At 41.8% G+C, this 18239-nt stretch overlaps 1 protein-coding gene across 1 annotated transcript in view; it reads right to left on the reverse strand.

Moving 5' to 3' along the window:
* LOC138976441 (neuronal acetylcholine receptor subunit alpha-10-like) overlaps positions 1 to 18239 on the reverse strand; it is a 35786-nt gene that overhangs the window by 3850 nt on the left and 13697 nt on the right. Inside the window, exons 3-7 of the mRNA XM_070349299.1 lie at positions 18147 to 18191; positions 17535 to 17644; positions 11306 to 11456; positions 7158 to 7542; positions 1 to 233 (exon numbers count right to left, since the gene is read on the reverse strand). The exon at positions 1 to 233 is cut by the window's left edge and continues 6 nt beyond it. Coding sequence (XP_070205400.1) covers positions 1 to 233; positions 7158 to 7542; positions 11306 to 11456; positions 17535 to 17644; positions 18147 to 18191 — 924 coding nt within the window. The remainder of the gene's footprint in view (positions 234 to 7157; positions 7543 to 11305; positions 11457 to 17534; positions 17645 to 18146; positions 18192 to 18239) is intronic.

Genomic DNA, 18239 nt, shown 5'->3' on the forward strand with positions numbered 1-18239 from the left:
ATGCTTGCCGCTTAAACCGTTCTGGTGAGTGAAGTCGGAGTTGGTCTGCTGCACTTGTATCCGTCGACACGTGCCGGTGTCCGTGAAGAAGACGACGCGAGCGGCATACCTAAGGATGAGGACCTTGATCCACCTGGGTACGGGCCGGTAGTTCTTGTGATGCACGTTCAGCACCATCACGGTCAACACGGTGGACACCGACACCAGTATCATGGCGCAGGCAAAGTACACACCTGGCACAACACACAAGCATGGTGGTGGTAAAGTGCAGATCTCAGTGTCAGCGCCTGGAAGCACCATCATGATAAGTACGCATTTGTCAATACCCACAAACACAGTCAATATAGCGCACATCTGTCAGTGCCTAGAAGCGCCATAATGATAATTACGCATTTGTCACCGCCCACAATAATAGTGATGAAATAGCGCAAATCTGTCAGTGCCTAGAAGCGCCATAATGATACTTACGCATTTGTCAATAGTGATGAAATAGCGCAAATCTGTCAGTGCCTAGAAGCGCCATAATGATAATTACGCAGTTGTCACCGCTCACAATAATAGTGATGAAATAGCGCAAATCTGTCAGTGCCTAGAAGCGCCGTAATGATAAGAAATATGTTTGAATACTTTGTATTGAAAAACAGGTATTAATCACAAGTTGGTATTGATCAGCGTTTGGTATTGATGAAGAGGTATAAGGGGCTTATTTTCGGGTTGCCGTTGTCAGGTATTTTGGCGAAAGCAAAATGGACACGTGTGACAACCCAGAAGCATAATTATTCAATGATAAGCATGCATTCAAAGCTCTTACAACCGTGTGCATGAGGATCACAATACGGTCTGGTTACATTTAGTCAAGTTATGACTAAATGTATTAACATTGACTGGGAATTGAGATGAGGGTGTAGTGTATGTGTGTACGTGTGTGTGTGTGTGTGTGTGTGTGTGTGTGTGTGTGTGTGTGTGTGTATAGATCGGTTCCGAGAAAACTACTCGACCGATCTTCATGAAACTTCACAAGTGAGTTCCTGGGTATGATATCCGCGGAAGTTTTTTTTCTTTTTTTCGATAAATGTCTTTGATGACGTCATGTCCGGCAATAAGTAAAACTTGAGGCAGCACTGTCACGCCCACATTTTTCAACGAAATTGGTTGACATTTTGGTCAAGTAATCTTCGACGAAGCCCGGACTTTGGTATTGCATTTCGGCATGGAGACTTAAAAATTAGTTTACGAGTTTGCTCATTAAAATTGTCATTAAAAAAGATTTTCACTTACAGATTAACACATAATTGCATTGTATTCCTCATCTTCTCCTGAATTCAAATATATATATAAATATGTTATGTTTACTTGAAAAACGCGCTCAGAATTAAAGAAAATAGGTCGAGTATAATGTTCGCATGCTTTGCGGAGACGAGCGTAACCCGTCTCGGTCTTTGGGGAAGTTTAGCCGAGACTATCTGAATGTAGTCTCGGTGATGACTACTTTTTGGTGTTGATGTAGAGGTTACATGCCGAGTCTCAGTGATTATTAAAAATAATGGTCGAAGTTTGCGGATCATGAAAAATGCGAGCTTCAGCGAGCTTTTTCATGACCGCGAACTGAGACCATTATTTTTAATAATCACTGAGACGAGGTGTGTAACCTCTTTATTCCTCCTTTCTTCAGTTATTCCAAAAAAACAGGAGTTTTTGTGCGAAAGTTTGATCGAATCCGAATCACTCAACCAGTCAACCTGCGCAGGCGATCGATTAATGCGCGGTTGTATAGTTCCGTGCAAATCATTCCATTCTGTTAACACTTCTTTTCAGTTTCCCTGTTTTGGACTAAAATCAAGTACACAGATATGCTGTTATTCTGCTGTGGCGGTAAAGGCAGATATTGTGTGTTCTGTTTATGTTTTAGTATCGTTTAGTAAATGTTCTTTCGTCAAATGGGACTAGCAGACGAACTTTTGCACCCGTGTTCCAACGTTAATTACTGTATGAAGTTCAGTTTTCTGGGGAAAATAGTGTATGAAACCGCTTTATGTTGTTTAAATTGATGAGATGTGTGCATTTGGTTGCGTGTGATCTGTTTATAAAATGAAATATTGTTGAAAACTGACCGTCGGATTGCAGTCAGTGTTGTCGAAGAAACTGCGTTAAAAGAAGGGGAACTACTCTTGTCGCCAGAGTATGAGTTACTTGCCTTGGGAATTTGCTTGTGATGAACGGCAGATCTAGATTCAGAAAACAACCGAACTCATGGATTTTACATGGAGATTCATGTGTTCAGGCCTGTAGTTGTTAATTTAAATGCGGTATGTTTGTATTGTTTGCTCCAGAGATGTATACTTCGTACGTATAGAGCGTTCGGAACTTTTCAGTCGCAAAAGTAGTACCGAAACAGAACAGCTTCTCAACCCATTGCACTATCGAGGATTCAGGCTGTTGCTGGCTCGTTATTTGTTTGGTTGCTGGGTCATTATCGAAAAATAACTAGCTCTACAAGTTTACAGAGGTAAAGAAGCAGAGGGGGGAATAAATCTTAGTTTGATGCCTACAGATTGACTAACTGTTTTTATATCGTTTCACGCGACTTGTTTTTGTTTTATCCCAGCCATGAAAAGGTCCGGGAATCTCGTCAGACACAAGCAGCATTTCCTGTTCTTGAGCCTTGTGCGTGAGTATGAAAAAAGCCCGTTTTGTTTTCTGCTTTCAGCCAATCGAGTGAATTTCTGAGAAAAAAAACGTAGCGCGCGTGCGTGCTAAAGTAAAGGATGATCTCCCTTGCTCATGACGTAATTTCTATGCATTCTCGCTCTTGACGTCATTCTATATTTAACTTTTCTTTAAAAGTACAAGCGATCGAGTGCACATTTTGGCATTTTTAGCAGGCTCTCATTATAAAAAACGCTCGCGCTGGACCCGAGTACTCTTCAGACTGGCTCGCTCCCCCAGTATGAAAGTTTTTGTCTTGTGCACGTTTAAGACCAAGTGATTGCTCTGTGTGAATTACAGGCATTCCCTTTGCTATATAACTACATTGCATGCGAGCCGAGGATGTGCGTGGTGACTGGCCTTTCTCTTTTATTTGATCACAGTGAAAAATATACTGCCGACCCTCTTCATAACTGGTCAACTGGTGGCCCACGAAGTTCTTTTACTGTCCTGGCTCGCGGATTCTTGCATTTATCACGCCCCAGGTAGTTTTACCAAATTCTTTAATGTAAAGTGAAGGTAAAAGACTGAAACATATGTAAACAAAGGAAACCATAAGAAAAAAATACAAATTAATATGAAAAGAATCAAAACACAAAATCGCGACCTCTAAACCACCGCAGTCGCGACTGAGCAACCAACGCTTGGTAGAAAATGGGGTACACAAAAAAATCAAATTATTCAAACACACAACGCGCAAAGGCTGGCAAATCGTCTCGCATGTCATCTATATATATAAACGACTTGTGTCTGTGTGTGTGTGTGTGTGTGTGTGTGTGTTCGCGATGCACGCCCAAGGTTCTCGATGGATCTGTTTCAAATTTGGTGCCCATATTCAGGTACACCCCGGACACAACCTGCTCGATGAGATATTTCAACGTGCTCTCAGCGCGCAGCGCTGAACCGATTTTGGTTTTTCTCTGGATCCATTCCCAGTAACTCTTCCTTATCTTTTCCAGTGTTTTCAGCGTTTATCTCCCTTCCTTCGTGTGGCGTCAATCCATATTCCCGTTTCTATTTTTAGAAGGTCACTGTCGACAACGCTCAATCCATATTCCCGTTATACTATTTTTACTCTTCTCCAGTGTTTTGCGCGTTTATCTCCCTTCCTTCCTGCGGTGCGCCGGCAAAGCCGGCGTACACCCGGCAAAGCCGGGTCCCCGGCGCAGCCGGGTATTCGGCTCGACTTCTTCCCGGCGAAGCCGTACCCGGCGAAGAGGGTATTCATCTAGTACGCTATATTTCTCGTCACTGTGTGACGCGTTCGGCTGTTCTATCAGCTCAATGGCTGGCTGTTGCTCCGTCTGAATTCGTCCCACCGCCAAGTCGGTTTTGTGGTTTATTTCGCATTTAGGTTCCAGGTAACATTATGAAGTTTTAATACGATTAATTGGACATATTATCAAGTTAGTGTATCAACTTTTGAACAAACTGCGTCCAGTACTTTCCCAGCAATAAGCTGTTAAGTCGAGACAGACAGACACACACACACACACACACACACACACACACACACACACACACACACACACACACACACACACACACACACACACACACACACACACACACACACACACGATTAAAGTCTGTTGAGCCCAAGTACTAGCGTACTCGGGGATAAATATATATGTGTGTGTGTGTGTGTGTGTGTGTGTGTGTGTGTGTGTGTGTGTGTGTGTGTGTGTGTGTGTGTGTGTGTGTGTGTGCGTGTGTTGTCTTCTGCTTTGAGCCAATCGCGTTAAATTGTGAAATAGTATTTGCGCGCGCGCGTACGCGTGTGTATGTGAGTGTCTGTGTGCGCGCGCGCGTGTGTGTGTGTGTGTGTGTATATGTGTGTGTGTGTGTGTGTGTGTGTGTGTGTGTGTGTGTGTGTGTGTGTATATGTGTGTCTGTTCGTCTATCCGTCTGTCTGTCTCCCTGTCTGCCTGTCTGTCTATCTGTCAATTTGTCTATCTGTCTATGTCTGTGTTTCTGTGTCATTTATCCTGATGTCTCGGTCTACTTTGAGATTTATGGTAACAAGAACTGATATCTGGTGTCTGTTGTCTTATTCAAGCCGAACACGTAATTAATCTTCATCAAAGCGACACTAATCTTTTGTCGATTTTATCTCAGCTTTGTTCAGTTTCCTTGTTGACTTATTGGTCTTAATTAAAAACAAATAAATAAAAAGCCAGTGTGTTCAATTTTATTCTCGAAGATAGACATATTGAATTAATGTTTTGACATTGCTCTATGCGTCTTGCTTGATTCTGAACAAAAATGACGTGAACACGTGATTTGAGCTCTAACATGATATATGACTAATCATAATAAGGTGAATTGGACGATCTGATGATGGATATTTTGTCGGTTCTATCACAAGATCAGTTTTCGACGGTTGATCAAGGATACGTCTCACAAATGCAATACAGACAAAGATGAAGCAAACGATTGTCAATTCGGGGGCTCTACAGCAATTGCTGAAAGGCAACGTCACGCTTGAGTCGTCATGAAGAATTCAATCGATATAATTATACTGAGTACATTCTCTCTTTCGATTTCCTTGCTGACGTCATAACTATTACTGCAACTGTGGTCTGACGCATATGAGCGCTACAATAGGCTGCTACTAACTCTCTTTGCTTATGAGCGGCATCCACTGTTCTCTTTTTTCGCCTTGATGAATAATGAAGGTGGCGGTTGGCGTTTCTGATCATCGGTAATTGTTCATTCGGCTGTGGAACAATCTGTTTGCACAGCGCAAAGCTCGCTAAACACAAGAATCTCATCAATGTTTGACATCTGGGGCAGCCTCTCTGATGCGATAGTTGTGTAAAATGTGAAGGGCGATATAAAGAACCTTGTGGCGCTCCACTTACGACATAACATTGAAACACAAAAGTTCAAAGTATTGCCTCTTTTCGCAATTACGAATCGGTTTGTTCCAGCGAATGTTCGAAGGGACGATGGCCTAGTTGTTATTAATTAACTTAGCAAAGCTGTTAATAATTGCACCGTGTTTCCTTTAGATTTTATTTACGTTCGTACTCTTGAAACGACAGTTGTTTTGCAACAGCTGTAACTAGCTAGGCCAGTAGGTTTGGTCATATTATAGGACTGTTTGCACGTACTGGCGATGATTCGACGCCTCTCCCGGCCCCCTACACACCTTAGTGTTAGGTTTTTCTATCGTGACATGTTTTCATGGTCTGTCGGGTACTTCTAAAATATAAACTAGAACTATTTTCTCACAGTTTATTTCATAAAAAAGACGATTCACATACGTATTTCTTATTAACAGTTTCTATGAAGCAAGAAGGACTACTTTTGTCTGTTCTGGGACGTTCCGCCGGACACGTTATTTAACTTTCTGAAAGAGATTTTCAATAAGATTGAAAGTACAATCTCGTAAAGAATCTGAGTTTTAGTGAACCTTCTACATTTTACTGTGAAACACCTAACATGTGCATTAGTTTTAAAGAGTTGGTTAAGAACAAAAAAGGAGAATAATCTCTGTGCTGAATCGGTCTCGTATGACCCGTGGGTTCTCGAGACAAGAAGAAGCAATAAACAAACAAACACAATTCGTGTAATCAGCATACTTTTCACCTGGGCATTTCTCTTACAGGAATCATATCAGACTCTTTTTAATGATGTTTTCTCAAAGACAACATGGCAAAAAACCGTAAGTTTCGAATTCAATAAAGGAAGAATACACGAACTTAAACGACTTTTGCGCAGAAAAGAAAAAAACACGCCATTTATTTATCTTCTGAAGATTAGTTTGCATGGTTGCATAGTTCTGCTATTCTGTCGGCTATGGAAAAAAACATTTGTTGACGTCAGGTTTAAATAGTCTTCCGGATTGTTTTCCTAACTTACTCACATAACAGCTACAATAATGTTAACTTTCCGAGGCATTTAAAGGAGTCATTCAGAGGTTTTGCAACTTTCAAAGGAACATTAAAACAGAAAGACGTTTGCGGACTTTGCAACAATTCATGACTTTGTGTGTAGATAGAATAATGTCTGTTGGACAATTGTTATAATGTCGTCTGCATTATGCTCACTGGCATGAGGAAACGTTCCCCGCGGTCATAACCGACTGACTCCTCCACGCCTGGCTGTTCTCACCAGGCTCTCAACTGTGGCAGTTGCACATTGTTAATTCTTTTCAGCCCCCATTTATTTTCTTCTTGCCTTTTACATTTCCTCTCACGGAACAGAGTGGCCTTAACAAGGTACTTTCTGACTTATTTTTCCCCGATCTCTCCCTATTCCGGTCCATCTCCCCGCTCCCTCTCTCCCTGCCTACGCGGTCCTGGTTTTACCCAGGCTCCTTTCTCGGACGATGAGGTATGACTGCCTAACGTCAGGTTGTCACTGTCATAACTACAAACATTTGGTTTGTGGTATGGTTTGTTTTGCACACAAAAAAGTGAAATAACTCTTTGAAACCAGCTCACCGATCCAGGGGAATGTCTCTGAAGTAGCCGGCAATGTCTCGGACACGACGAGCATGAAGACGGCCAGAGACAGCAGCACGGTGATCTCCAGGGAGATCTTCTCCCCGGACTCTGGCGGCAAGAGAAAGCCCAGCACCGACATCGAGGTGATGATGATACAGGGGAACAGTAGGTTCAGCACGTAGAACATGGGCTTGCGCTTGAGGTTAACGTAGAACGTCACATCGGGGTAGGGCTCGGGGCAGCACCCGTATGTGATCACGTGACGCTCTAGGGGCATTGAGGTGATGTCGAACTCGCTGTTGACCACGAAAGATCCGATGTCGCCTGCAGCCGACCGGTTGGTGAGGTTGATCTCAAAGCCGTGGTGAGCCCACGATCCGAACTGTGAATCCACACACGCAGACAATGCTCAGAAAACTGATGTAATAAAAACAATTTGGAAAAAACAGAGTGCCGAAAGAGTCTACTGATGTGAACTATACCCATTCGACTAGTTCAAAAACTGAACATCAAACCGATGGGCTAAAACCAGAACCAATTACCTCCAAATAACATGTTTTGCAACTTTATAGTTATTTGACTTATGGTAACATGATTCTCACTTTCTGTGAAGGATTCTTGAAAATCTTGCATAATTGCGTATTTATAAGTCATAATTTGTTCTGGCTCCAAGCATTTCTCCTGCTCATCTTGGAAGCAGAACCCTCTAACTCCATCCAGGTTGGAAGCAGAACGTGCTAAGTTCAGTTTAGTCTGTTCTGCTACTGAGGCCTGTGGGGAAAGGGGAGTGTTTCACTGCGAGCCAGATGCAGCCATCGTCACCTGACCTCTTCTGCTTGCTGTGTCACAGTCACTTTTCCTGTTTTCAGCGCAGCCAGATAAGCGCACATTCGCGGTAGTGGTATCTGGTCTTGACCCTTTCTGTGTGGTGTAGGATTTCCTCCAGCACACAGAATAGTGTAACTAGCAGTAGTAGAGTCTGCTGTCGACAGAAAAAGGAATTTGATAGACTGTGGGAACTAAAACAGGTCAGTGACACCTGTCAAGTGTCAGTATCCGAATTCCTGACTCCGGATGTACAGGGTTTAAACACAATTAACTTTCCTGTGATAAAGTGTGCATGAAGAATGAATTAGGAAAGATTGCAGTCCCTTGATATTGAGGGAGGAGGGTGGTAATAAGGGGGTTGGGGCCGGGGAGGGGGGTTGGTGGTAAAGTGGGTGCAAGGGGGTGGGGTGGGGTGGGGGGGGGTGCTAAACTGACAAAAGGATGGTCCACTTTCTGAAAACACTTGAACAGAGAACAGCTCTCTGCCATTTTTACATCTGCTGTACAGTCAATTTGGCTGTTGCTCGAGTCAGGACACAGATTCAAGTGAGTATCTTCATGTATTATGTTTTTTCCCCATTTGAACAGACCATAAAAGCTGAAATTCAGATTCCTTTTTAAAATATATAGGGGATTAACCTTCTGATTCAGTCTAAATCCTGTATCTGCAAACTGATTCCTAGCTTTTTGTGTTTTGTTTTCCTAATTGTAAAACACAGGCAGGTAAATGTGTTTGTTTCAGCGTGAATGTTCTTGCGCGCGTGTGTGTTTGTTTGTGTCAGTGTGTGTTTGTGTGTGACGGTGTGTGCATGTGTAGTGTATCCATGCAGCTCTTTAGTGTTTGTTAAAAAATTAAAAAATGTAAGTGAGTGTTTTCAGTATTTGTGTATGCTTGTAAAGATGGATAAATGAATGATTTGGTTGATGGATTTTGTCAGTTTAATTGACTCTAATATATTTTGTTATTCAGAGGTTATCACAATGTCAAACTGATGAGCATGAGTGGTCAGAGTGTAATCAAGTACTAATGTTTCATTTGTTTGTGTGAATAGAAACACGAAAACTATCCAAAGTTTTAACGCAGAAGCGATAATACGGAGGCAATTACCTTTTTTTTTAATTATCGGTTAATAATTTTAAAATAGAAGTACATGTAGTAATTGCCTGTTCAAAGGAGATAACATTCATAGTATCCATGTCTTTTGCAGACGCTGTTTGAAAGGAGATGAATCAGGCCGTCCAGGCAAGTAAGAAGCACCATGCATTTCAGGAGACTGTCCTTCGGATTCACGGATTACGGTTGCATAATCTCCTTTCTGCCAATGCTAAAAGTGAAACCTGATGACTTTGATGCGTCTCCATTGGCAAAATCTACCCCAAAATATGACGATTGTGCTGTTTCTTCAATCGAAGATCCTTTTGAGAACATGGTGAATGGGGGTTATCCTCCTGTTCGAGTCATGCATCAACTCCAATACTTGCTGATTGTGATTCCACCCCTCAAAAATGAATCAAGCTACCCAACTCCTGTACATCTTTCTCCTGTGTGTGCTTCCACAGTTTCTGTTACCCTGTAGGTGTATTCACATCAGCTTGTAGTATATATGTCAGACACTGCTCCCGGTTAAGGTGAAACTACCACAGCATCTCTTCCATCTGTTTATGGAACCCCAACAAAGAAAATTCTGTCATCGATGAAGGAAGCATCCTATGTGACACCTCATGAGAAGAAGTTCAGCCGAACTTAAAGACTCTGCAACCCGGGACTACGGGAAAAGGTGTGTTCGAAAAGCGAAGACACTCAGAGATGAATTTTACACAGGAATAACTGGTCAAACGGCTAAGACAAAAGCAGTACAGGAGGTCGACTGTTAAAAGTGCAAAATGTGTATTATTTATTTCGACCTTTCTGCACAACATTGTTGTGAAGAGGAAAGTACAACAAAAGGTAAGAATGCCTATTTGTTTTCTTGATAATGAACAGAGCATGCAGTCAGGATCTAAAGCTCGTGATTTTGTTACCATTTGCATTGTGTGGTTAAAATGCGCCTTCAGCCTTGTGTTTATTCGTTTGTTTGCTGCTTTGTTCGTTTGGTTTGTTGTTAGTGTTATTGGGTTTGTAGTTTTTGTGCGTAACGCAAAACGATATGAGCTGATACAACATAAGATTACCGTTGGGATTTCTTGAAAAACACAATAAAAAAAAAAAGTGTAATGATTTCAGAGAGAGTTTTGTGTGTGTGTTGTGGTTTTTTTTCGCTATGAAAAGTACCGGCAATTTAATTTTTATTTATGCGTGTTGCGTTCATTAGGCCACACAATGAATGAATACATGAGTCCTTGATGATATTTTTGCAAGTGACTTGACATTTGTTTGTTTATGACGGTAATAAACCTTGAAGAACGATTTGAACTAATGTACAGTATAAGCTTTGCTTGGAAGCAGAACATGCTATGTGTGAGGAGGCTGCTTCTGACTGCTGTAGCACAGGCCACAGTGGGGTCTGTGTGGAAGTCAGAAGCAGCTATGGTGCACTGGGCTTTTCTAGCTCCAGAACTGAGAAAAGAGCAGGAGTGTATTCTGGAAGCAGAACAAATTATACCTTTTTTGCATATGAAAAAGTTGTTCAATTAAATTGATTACTAGTGTGCATGACCAGTGTTACCTCTAAGTCAAGTGTGTAAAATATGAGGGCTACAATCCTGTGTTTACTATTTGTTATAAGGGGTTGAAATCTTCAAGTGGCCATTTCTCAAAATGGTGGAAATCCAGTTAGATGGTTCTGGTTTTAACCCATCGAAACATCAATACGTCAGATTCCCAACACTACTCTCTTTGAGCTTTGCCTCTGGGTTGCTTTTACTTGTTCTGTTGTATGCATGTTTTGCTATCTTGGAAGAAGAAACGTTCGACCAAAGGATTTCTTGTTGTTGGTTGTTTTGACGGCTCCTGGTGCGTGGCCCTCTCATCCCCTCCAAACATTCTAGTTGATTCTGATTTCCTTAGTTACTGGTATGTTTTGTACAACACCACCATTTAAAAGCAAACTTCACACAATTCTGCCCAAACTGTCTGAGAACTTGCAAAAGAACCGCTCTAGTAGTAGAGAGGAGGCACTTGCACACGGATACATAACTATTAGAGGGTGAAGACCCTTACCGCATAGGATGTGACAAACCTTTGACTACAGAACACATTCTTATCAAATGCGTTGATATTAAAAAAAGTCGTGACACATATTACAGTGCTCGAACAAAATGTTTAACTTTTTGAAGAGTGACTAGGATATTAAACAAGACTTAAAAGTAGTTCTCACCTGCAGGGCGCACTTCTGGGTGTCAAAGGGGAAGTAAGTGACGTCGATGCTGCAGAGGACGGAGATGACAGTGGGGAAGTTGTAGGACATGTCCCCGGTACTGGCGACCACCACGCGGTATTCTGTCAAGCCTGGCATGGCACCCTGCGAACTGGTTGGCACCCCAAACAACAGATAAGGATGCAGTTTTGTTCACAACGTCAGTGTGTTAGTAGGAGTGCAAAACATGTATATACTGACCAACACCATTAAGAAACAAGTCGCGTAAGGCGAAAATACAACATTTAGTCAAGCTCAGTCGAACTCACAGAATGAAACTGAACGCACTGCATTTTTTCCGCAAGACCGTATACTCGTAGCATCATCTGTCCACCGCTTGTTCTGAGCGTGTTTTTAATCCAAACATATCATATCTATATGTCTTTGGAATCAGAAACCAACAAGGAATAAGATGAAATTGTTTTTAAATCGATTTCAGAAATTTAATTTTAATCATAATTTTTATATTTTTAATTTTCAAAGCTTGTTTTTAATCCAAATATGTGACCCTCCACCACGGAATGAGTCGCATGTCACCTTTGCACGATTTTCATATTTTTACATTTTCCTAAAGAGTTTTTTATGCTCTATCCAGTGGTGAAAACCGGTTTAGAAAAGAGCGAAAACTGTTTGAGTTATAAGCCTGTGACTAAGGTGATCCTCACGCTGTTACCATACACTCTCCGGACTTATATCAAGCCTAGCGCAGAACCGCGCGAAGTGACATGCGACTCATTTCGTGGTGGAGGGTCACATATAACATATTTATATGTTTTTGGAATTAGCAAATGATGAAGAATAAGATGAACGTAAATTTGGATCGTTTTATAAAAAAATTATTTTAATTACAATTTTCAGATTTTTAATGACCAAAGTCATTAATTAATTTTTAAGCCACCTTCTTCTTCTTCTTCGTACGACGGTTGTGTCAGACTCGGAATCTGGAGGATGCCATGAACATGGACGTTCTTTCCAGGTCCTCCAGTGCTCCCCACATTTTGGTCCTCAGATCTGTTTGGTCAGGCCATGTCTGGATCCGCAGTTGGTCGAGGAGGGGACATGCTTGGAGAACATGTTCTGGAGTCTGATCTCCCTCTCCACAGTCACATGTGGCAGACTCTGCTACACCTATCCTCCTTAGGTGTGCTTTGAGGCAGCAGTGTCCAGTGCGGAGGCGGAAGATGATAGCCTGCTCAGCACGGCTTAGGAGATGGAGGGGGTCTTGGTGTGGCTTGTAGCCAGATGTTTTGTTGGTAAATTTCTCTTTCCATCTGTGTCTTTGCCTCTCGATATGACTGGCAGTGGTTTGGCTGTTCCATCTTGCTGCCATTCTTGGCGAGCTCGTCTGCCTTCTCGTTACCAGAGATTCCGCAGTGTGCTGTGGACTTCCTGGCGAGGGTGCTGATCTGGTGCTTCAGCTCTTCCAAGCTCTGGTCTGTGTTGCTGGATTCGAGGGCTTGTAGTGCAGAGACTGAGTCGGTCAGGAAGACAGTGTTCTTTGGTGTTTCTTCCTCTGAGTTGAGGAAGCTTGCTGCAAGGGAGAGCGCGTTGACCTCAGCTTTGAAATTGGAGCTGAGGGCTCCGCTTGGAGCTGACAGTGTTGTTGGGGGCTTCTTGGGCTGCAAGATGTATGCTCCGCTACCTCCATTCCTCGTTGCATCCTCTGCTGAGCCATCAGTGTAGGCAAGAGTCCACTTGCTGGCTGGATAGCGTTGGTGGATTTCATTTTTAGCAATACAGAAGTTTGGCCTTTGTCGAAGATTGCTTGGCCAAAATTTCAATCAATTTGATTGAAAAATGAGGGTGTGACAGTGCCGCCTCAACTTTTTACAAAAAGCCGGTTATGACGTCATCAAAGACATTTATCGAAAAAACGAAAAAAACGTCCGGGGATATCATTCCCAGGAACTCTCATGTCAAATTTCATAAAGATCGGTCAAGTAGTTTAGTCTGAATCGCTCTACACACACAGACACACGCACACACACACACACACACACACACACACATACACACACACACACACACACACACACACACACACATACAACACGACCCTCGTGTCGATTCCCCCTCTATGTTAAAACATTTAGTCAAAACTTGACTAAATGTAAAAAGCAGCTTAGTAAGCAAACCCTAGTTATATGAACACGGAATTCTGTTGCATTACATGACACCTCATGATTACTGGATAAAATGTATGTATACATGCATGCATGCATGTATGTATGTATGTATGTATGTATGTATGTATGTATGTATGTATGTATGTATGTATGTATGTATGTATGTATGTATGTATGTATGTATGCATGTATGTATGTATGTTTGTATGTATGTATGTATGTGTGTATGTGTGTATGTATGTATGTATGTATGTATGTATGTATGTATGTATGTATGTATGTGTATATATGCATGTACGTGTGAAGGCTTACACAAAGTAGACATGCATATCTTTTTCCTTTGCACCACTCCACACTTTTTAAAGCTTAAAAAGCTTATTTATACATCACAATAAAAAGTTCAACACCAAGCCCGAATGTCTCATCTTTTGTTTCCAAATTTTCGGCCCGCAGGCTTTTTTCAAAGGTACACAGACCAAGTGTCTATAGTAACAACACAGCAATAGAACATCCTATCGCACGTCACATAAAGACGTAACATTACATTCTTCAAGAAAAATATGATTAGTCTCTACCAGCCCCCATGCTTTTTTGAATGTATCATAAATCAAGGGTCTATGGTTACAATTAAACACATTTATCAATAGAACATAGCATGTCACATGAAGACGTAATATTATCTTCTTCCAGAAAATCATTATGTATAAGTTACAGCTCCGTCCATCCATGGTATCGCGTGATATTTTGTCGAGACTGGGTCAATGAATATGATGACGTCACTCGAGGCTCTGCCGAGAGTGACGTCATTATATTATTTCACCCGGTCGAGACAAATTACCACGCGGTACCATGGATGATTCGGAGCTGTAAAGTATATATGGCATGACCAAAGTAAGGAGAATTTGCCATGAGATGTGGAAACAAAGCATGGGGAATTCACCATGGGCAGAATAACCAACGCAAGCCCAGAAGTTCTAGAACTATATTTTGTGTCAGTCTTGGCAAGGCCAGTTTTGTCCAGTTCCGGAAAAGACATCATGTATTCATTCAACCTGTCGAGACGAAATACCACGCGATTCCATGGATGAATCAGAGATGTAACTTATATATCCCGTGACGCATCAAAGCTAATTTTTGTTTTGAAATGTCTTCACTACGTACAGATAATTTATAACGACATAATTGTCATCACAAGACAGGTACTACACATAGTTTGTTTGTCGTCTGCTAAAAATCTAGTCTTGTTGGCTGACACGGAGTGAAAAGAAGCTTCAATCGTACCTTTATCAACCGGAATAAATGCTCAATCCACTGTCATTTCGTCACTGAACATTGTTTTATTTTCTTGCACTTTTTGGTTAACATTGAAACGGCAACCCAAAAGAGTGTTTCTGCTGTTTGAGCACACGGGTTTATAGCTACTTTCGAGTTGCTTGTTCCGCAGTCTAAAATGACACAGGAAGGGACAAAAATTGTCGCGCATACTGTCATAAAAAGACGTCATGACAAAATAACACGCAAAACGAAAGAGACTCTGACGTCATTTGTTTTTGGTTCGGTGGGTTCCGTCTTACAAATGGCTAGTCCGTGGGTTGACGAAAACGTCTTTGCTCTCTGTTGGCATTGCAGCTATTAAATAATCAGTCTTGTGTCTCAGTCGTGTAAGTGCAGAGTTTGCTTCTGCAATCGTTGTGTTCGTGTTGATGACGGCTTCGTGAGACAAATCAGCGAATCTATCGTGTGGAAGAGATTTCTGTACAAAACACCGACAACAGGAGGCATACACCGATTAACAGTTCCGCGGCCATTTTAGATTCGCACATGCGCAAATCTTTTTCTACGAGCTCTTTTGCTTCTTCTTCCTCTTCCGGTTTCCTGTTTTTGAGAAAATGCGCATCCGCAGATCGTTTTTTTCGAGAGTTTTTTTCTTCTTCTTCCTGTTCCGGTTGATTTGAGAAAGCGTAGATTCAGTTGGCAGAAAGTGCAATTGTGTAGTCTTCCAGCCCTGAAGTTGCTTTTGAGTGTTCGAAGAAAGAGTGTAAAGGTTCTAAGGATTACATCGGGCACACAAACACGCGATTTTCCTTTTTTCCCCTTTGATTAGAACGCGTGCGCAGATCGTTTTTTGCGAGTTCGTTTGTACTTCTTCCTCTTCCGCTTTCCTTCTTCGTTCCATGTAAACGCCGAAACTGTTAACTGGTGTACTGATGCGTTTGCAGTTTTCTGAAGACTGAAATAAACTGCATGTGGTTAATTTCATCCGTTTAATGCTTGTCGAAACGAGCTAGCCATAAGGCTTTAGAATAAAAGATTCCACGCATTTCTTGGCCATCTGATCACAGATGAGGTCGCAGTTTGTAGGTTGAATCTATGAATCGGCACGACCAGAGATAGATCTGCATCTCTGGTACGACCTTCCAGATTATCAACAGCGGGTTCATAGTCGGAATCAAGAGGTCAAATTTGCGTGGCTCCCAATCATTTCATGAAAGATGTCCTTTTTCTTGTTTCTGCGGCTGCGCAAGTTATTTTGCCTAGGTCATGGCCGAACTTTAGGCCTACGGAGAAATATCGCTGGATATTTTCTCACTAGAATAACAGAGACAAAGAAGGGAAGTCATGCTATATATCAAGTTTATAGTCTCTGCTAGGCACCAAGCCTTCTTTAAAGTATCATAGACCAGGCGTCTATGGTTACTATTAAACACATATATATCAATAGAACATAGTACGTCATATGAAGACGTAATATTATCTTCTTCCAGATATATATATATATATATATATACACAAACAAATATGGAAAAAATAACCACAACAAGCCTTCACGTTTTCACCAATATTTCGGCCTCGTGGCCTTCGTCAGGGTGTTCTATTATTAGCTCGCACGATGTTTACAAATATCCTTATATATATATATATATCTCTCATTCTCTCTTCCTCTCCGTAATTTGGCAATAGTCGAAATTCTGACCCTTCCCATGTAGTACGAGGCTCTCGTTGTATTAAGGTGTACATATAAAAGTACATGGGAATCCAATGAGCCGTGCGTGCAGCTCATCACCAATGCTGTCCACAATGAGACGGACATTTACACCTGTAGGTCTGTGCAAACTGAGGACAATATGTGGTCAGTTGTAATCAGATCAGTGACCAGCAAACAAGGGGCACAAAGGTGATCGTTTGATCGGGATTGCCATATGTCCACTCCATGACGTTTTCTGTATGTATGTGTTAATTTGGATCCAGCAGCGAGTCTATCAGGTTCTTTTGAATGGCTTCTATTTCGGTGTCAATTTTCGCTGCCTAGATAAGTAAAGTATTTGTACACAAAAGGCCTTGCATTCAGCAAAAAGCATTTTGTAAAAGTTCAAGAAGTAAATAAACTGATAAAAAAAAAGCTTCGGAATTTGTTCTTTCTCAACATCACCCCCCCCCCCCCCCCCCACGCACCCCCGCCCGTTGCTCCTTCCCTTTCTGCTTTTTTGTTATAGTGTCGTCTGCATTATGCTCACTGGCACGAGGAAACGTTCTCCGCGGTCATGACCGACTCCTCCACGAAACATTATTTATCCTCTGTGTTTGGAACAAACATCGCATGACCCGTATCAAGACAGACGAAAGGGTTAACAGGGGCGGATCTGGGTTTTGAAAGGGGGGGGTGCAAAGTTCTTTTTTTTTTTTTATCTTATCAGCGAAGGCGCGAAGCGCCGAACCGATGGCGCGAAGCGCCGAGCATGCTAGGGGGGTCCGGAGGCATGCCCCCCCGGAATTTTTTTTTAAAAAGGAAGCAAAATTGTGCAATCTGGTGCAATCTGAGCGTGTAAAGTGCTATTTTCAGGTGATACATTTTTCTTCTTTTTTTTGTTCTTTTTTTTTTGTTTTTTGTTTTTTGTCCCTCGGGAGGGGGGGGGGTGCAATTGCACCCATTGCACCCCCCCCCCAGATCCGCCCCTGGGTTAAGCATCCCGTCTGTCACAATAGCAGGGTGACCTGACAGTTATTCAGCAAGAAAAACATGCTAATGCATTCCAGAAGCACAACGTAAGTAATGAAACACTCACTTGTCGTATAGCGTGATATCTGGGGCCCACACGGTTTTGTAGGGCACGATCACGCTGGAGATGTTGCCATACTGGGTGGAATCCCACACTAACTGACAGTCAAACCACGACTGCAAAGAAACAAAATAGGTATATCAACCTCTTCATTTCAGTGTTTTTGTCTTCTGCATTTAAGGAAATAAAGATGAAATCTTGCCATTTCTCATTCAAGGACTGTTTTGAAAAGAAACATCTTACTGATTTGTACTGAGTATATTTTCACATTATTCCATTCACACTCAGTATTAATCAAATTTCACAATTGCAGTGTTGTTATTCCATTCACACTAAGTATAAAGCAAATTTCACAATTATTTCTCGTACTTTACAGTAAAGTATGACACCGCTTGTGTGGGTATGTTGATCAACACACTTTTTTTTGTAAAGGTCCATGATACGATGGTTCAGAGAAGTCTTAAATGATATTGTTGAAATTACTCAGAACCAAGTACGAATTTCGATTTAGAAAATACTATTTGCGCAAGGGATTGAATTGACTAACGCTGCAAGGCATTGTACTGCCTAACAAGAAACTGTAATGCACTGTGTTGCAGGGTATAACTGTAAACTTACCAAACGTAACCAGGCGTTGAGATACAAAATTTGCTTGGGCTCATCCTGTAAAAGAAGACGAAGAAATCATCCAGATTTTAGTACCAGTATACA

Source organism: Littorina saxatilis, linkage group LG1 (genome assembly GCF_037325665.1).
Source record: "Littorina saxatilis isolate snail1 linkage group LG1, US_GU_Lsax_2.0, whole genome shotgun sequence".
Classification (NCBI taxonomy): Eukaryota; Metazoa; Mollusca; class Gastropoda; order Littorinimorpha; family Littorinidae; genus Littorina; species Littorina saxatilis.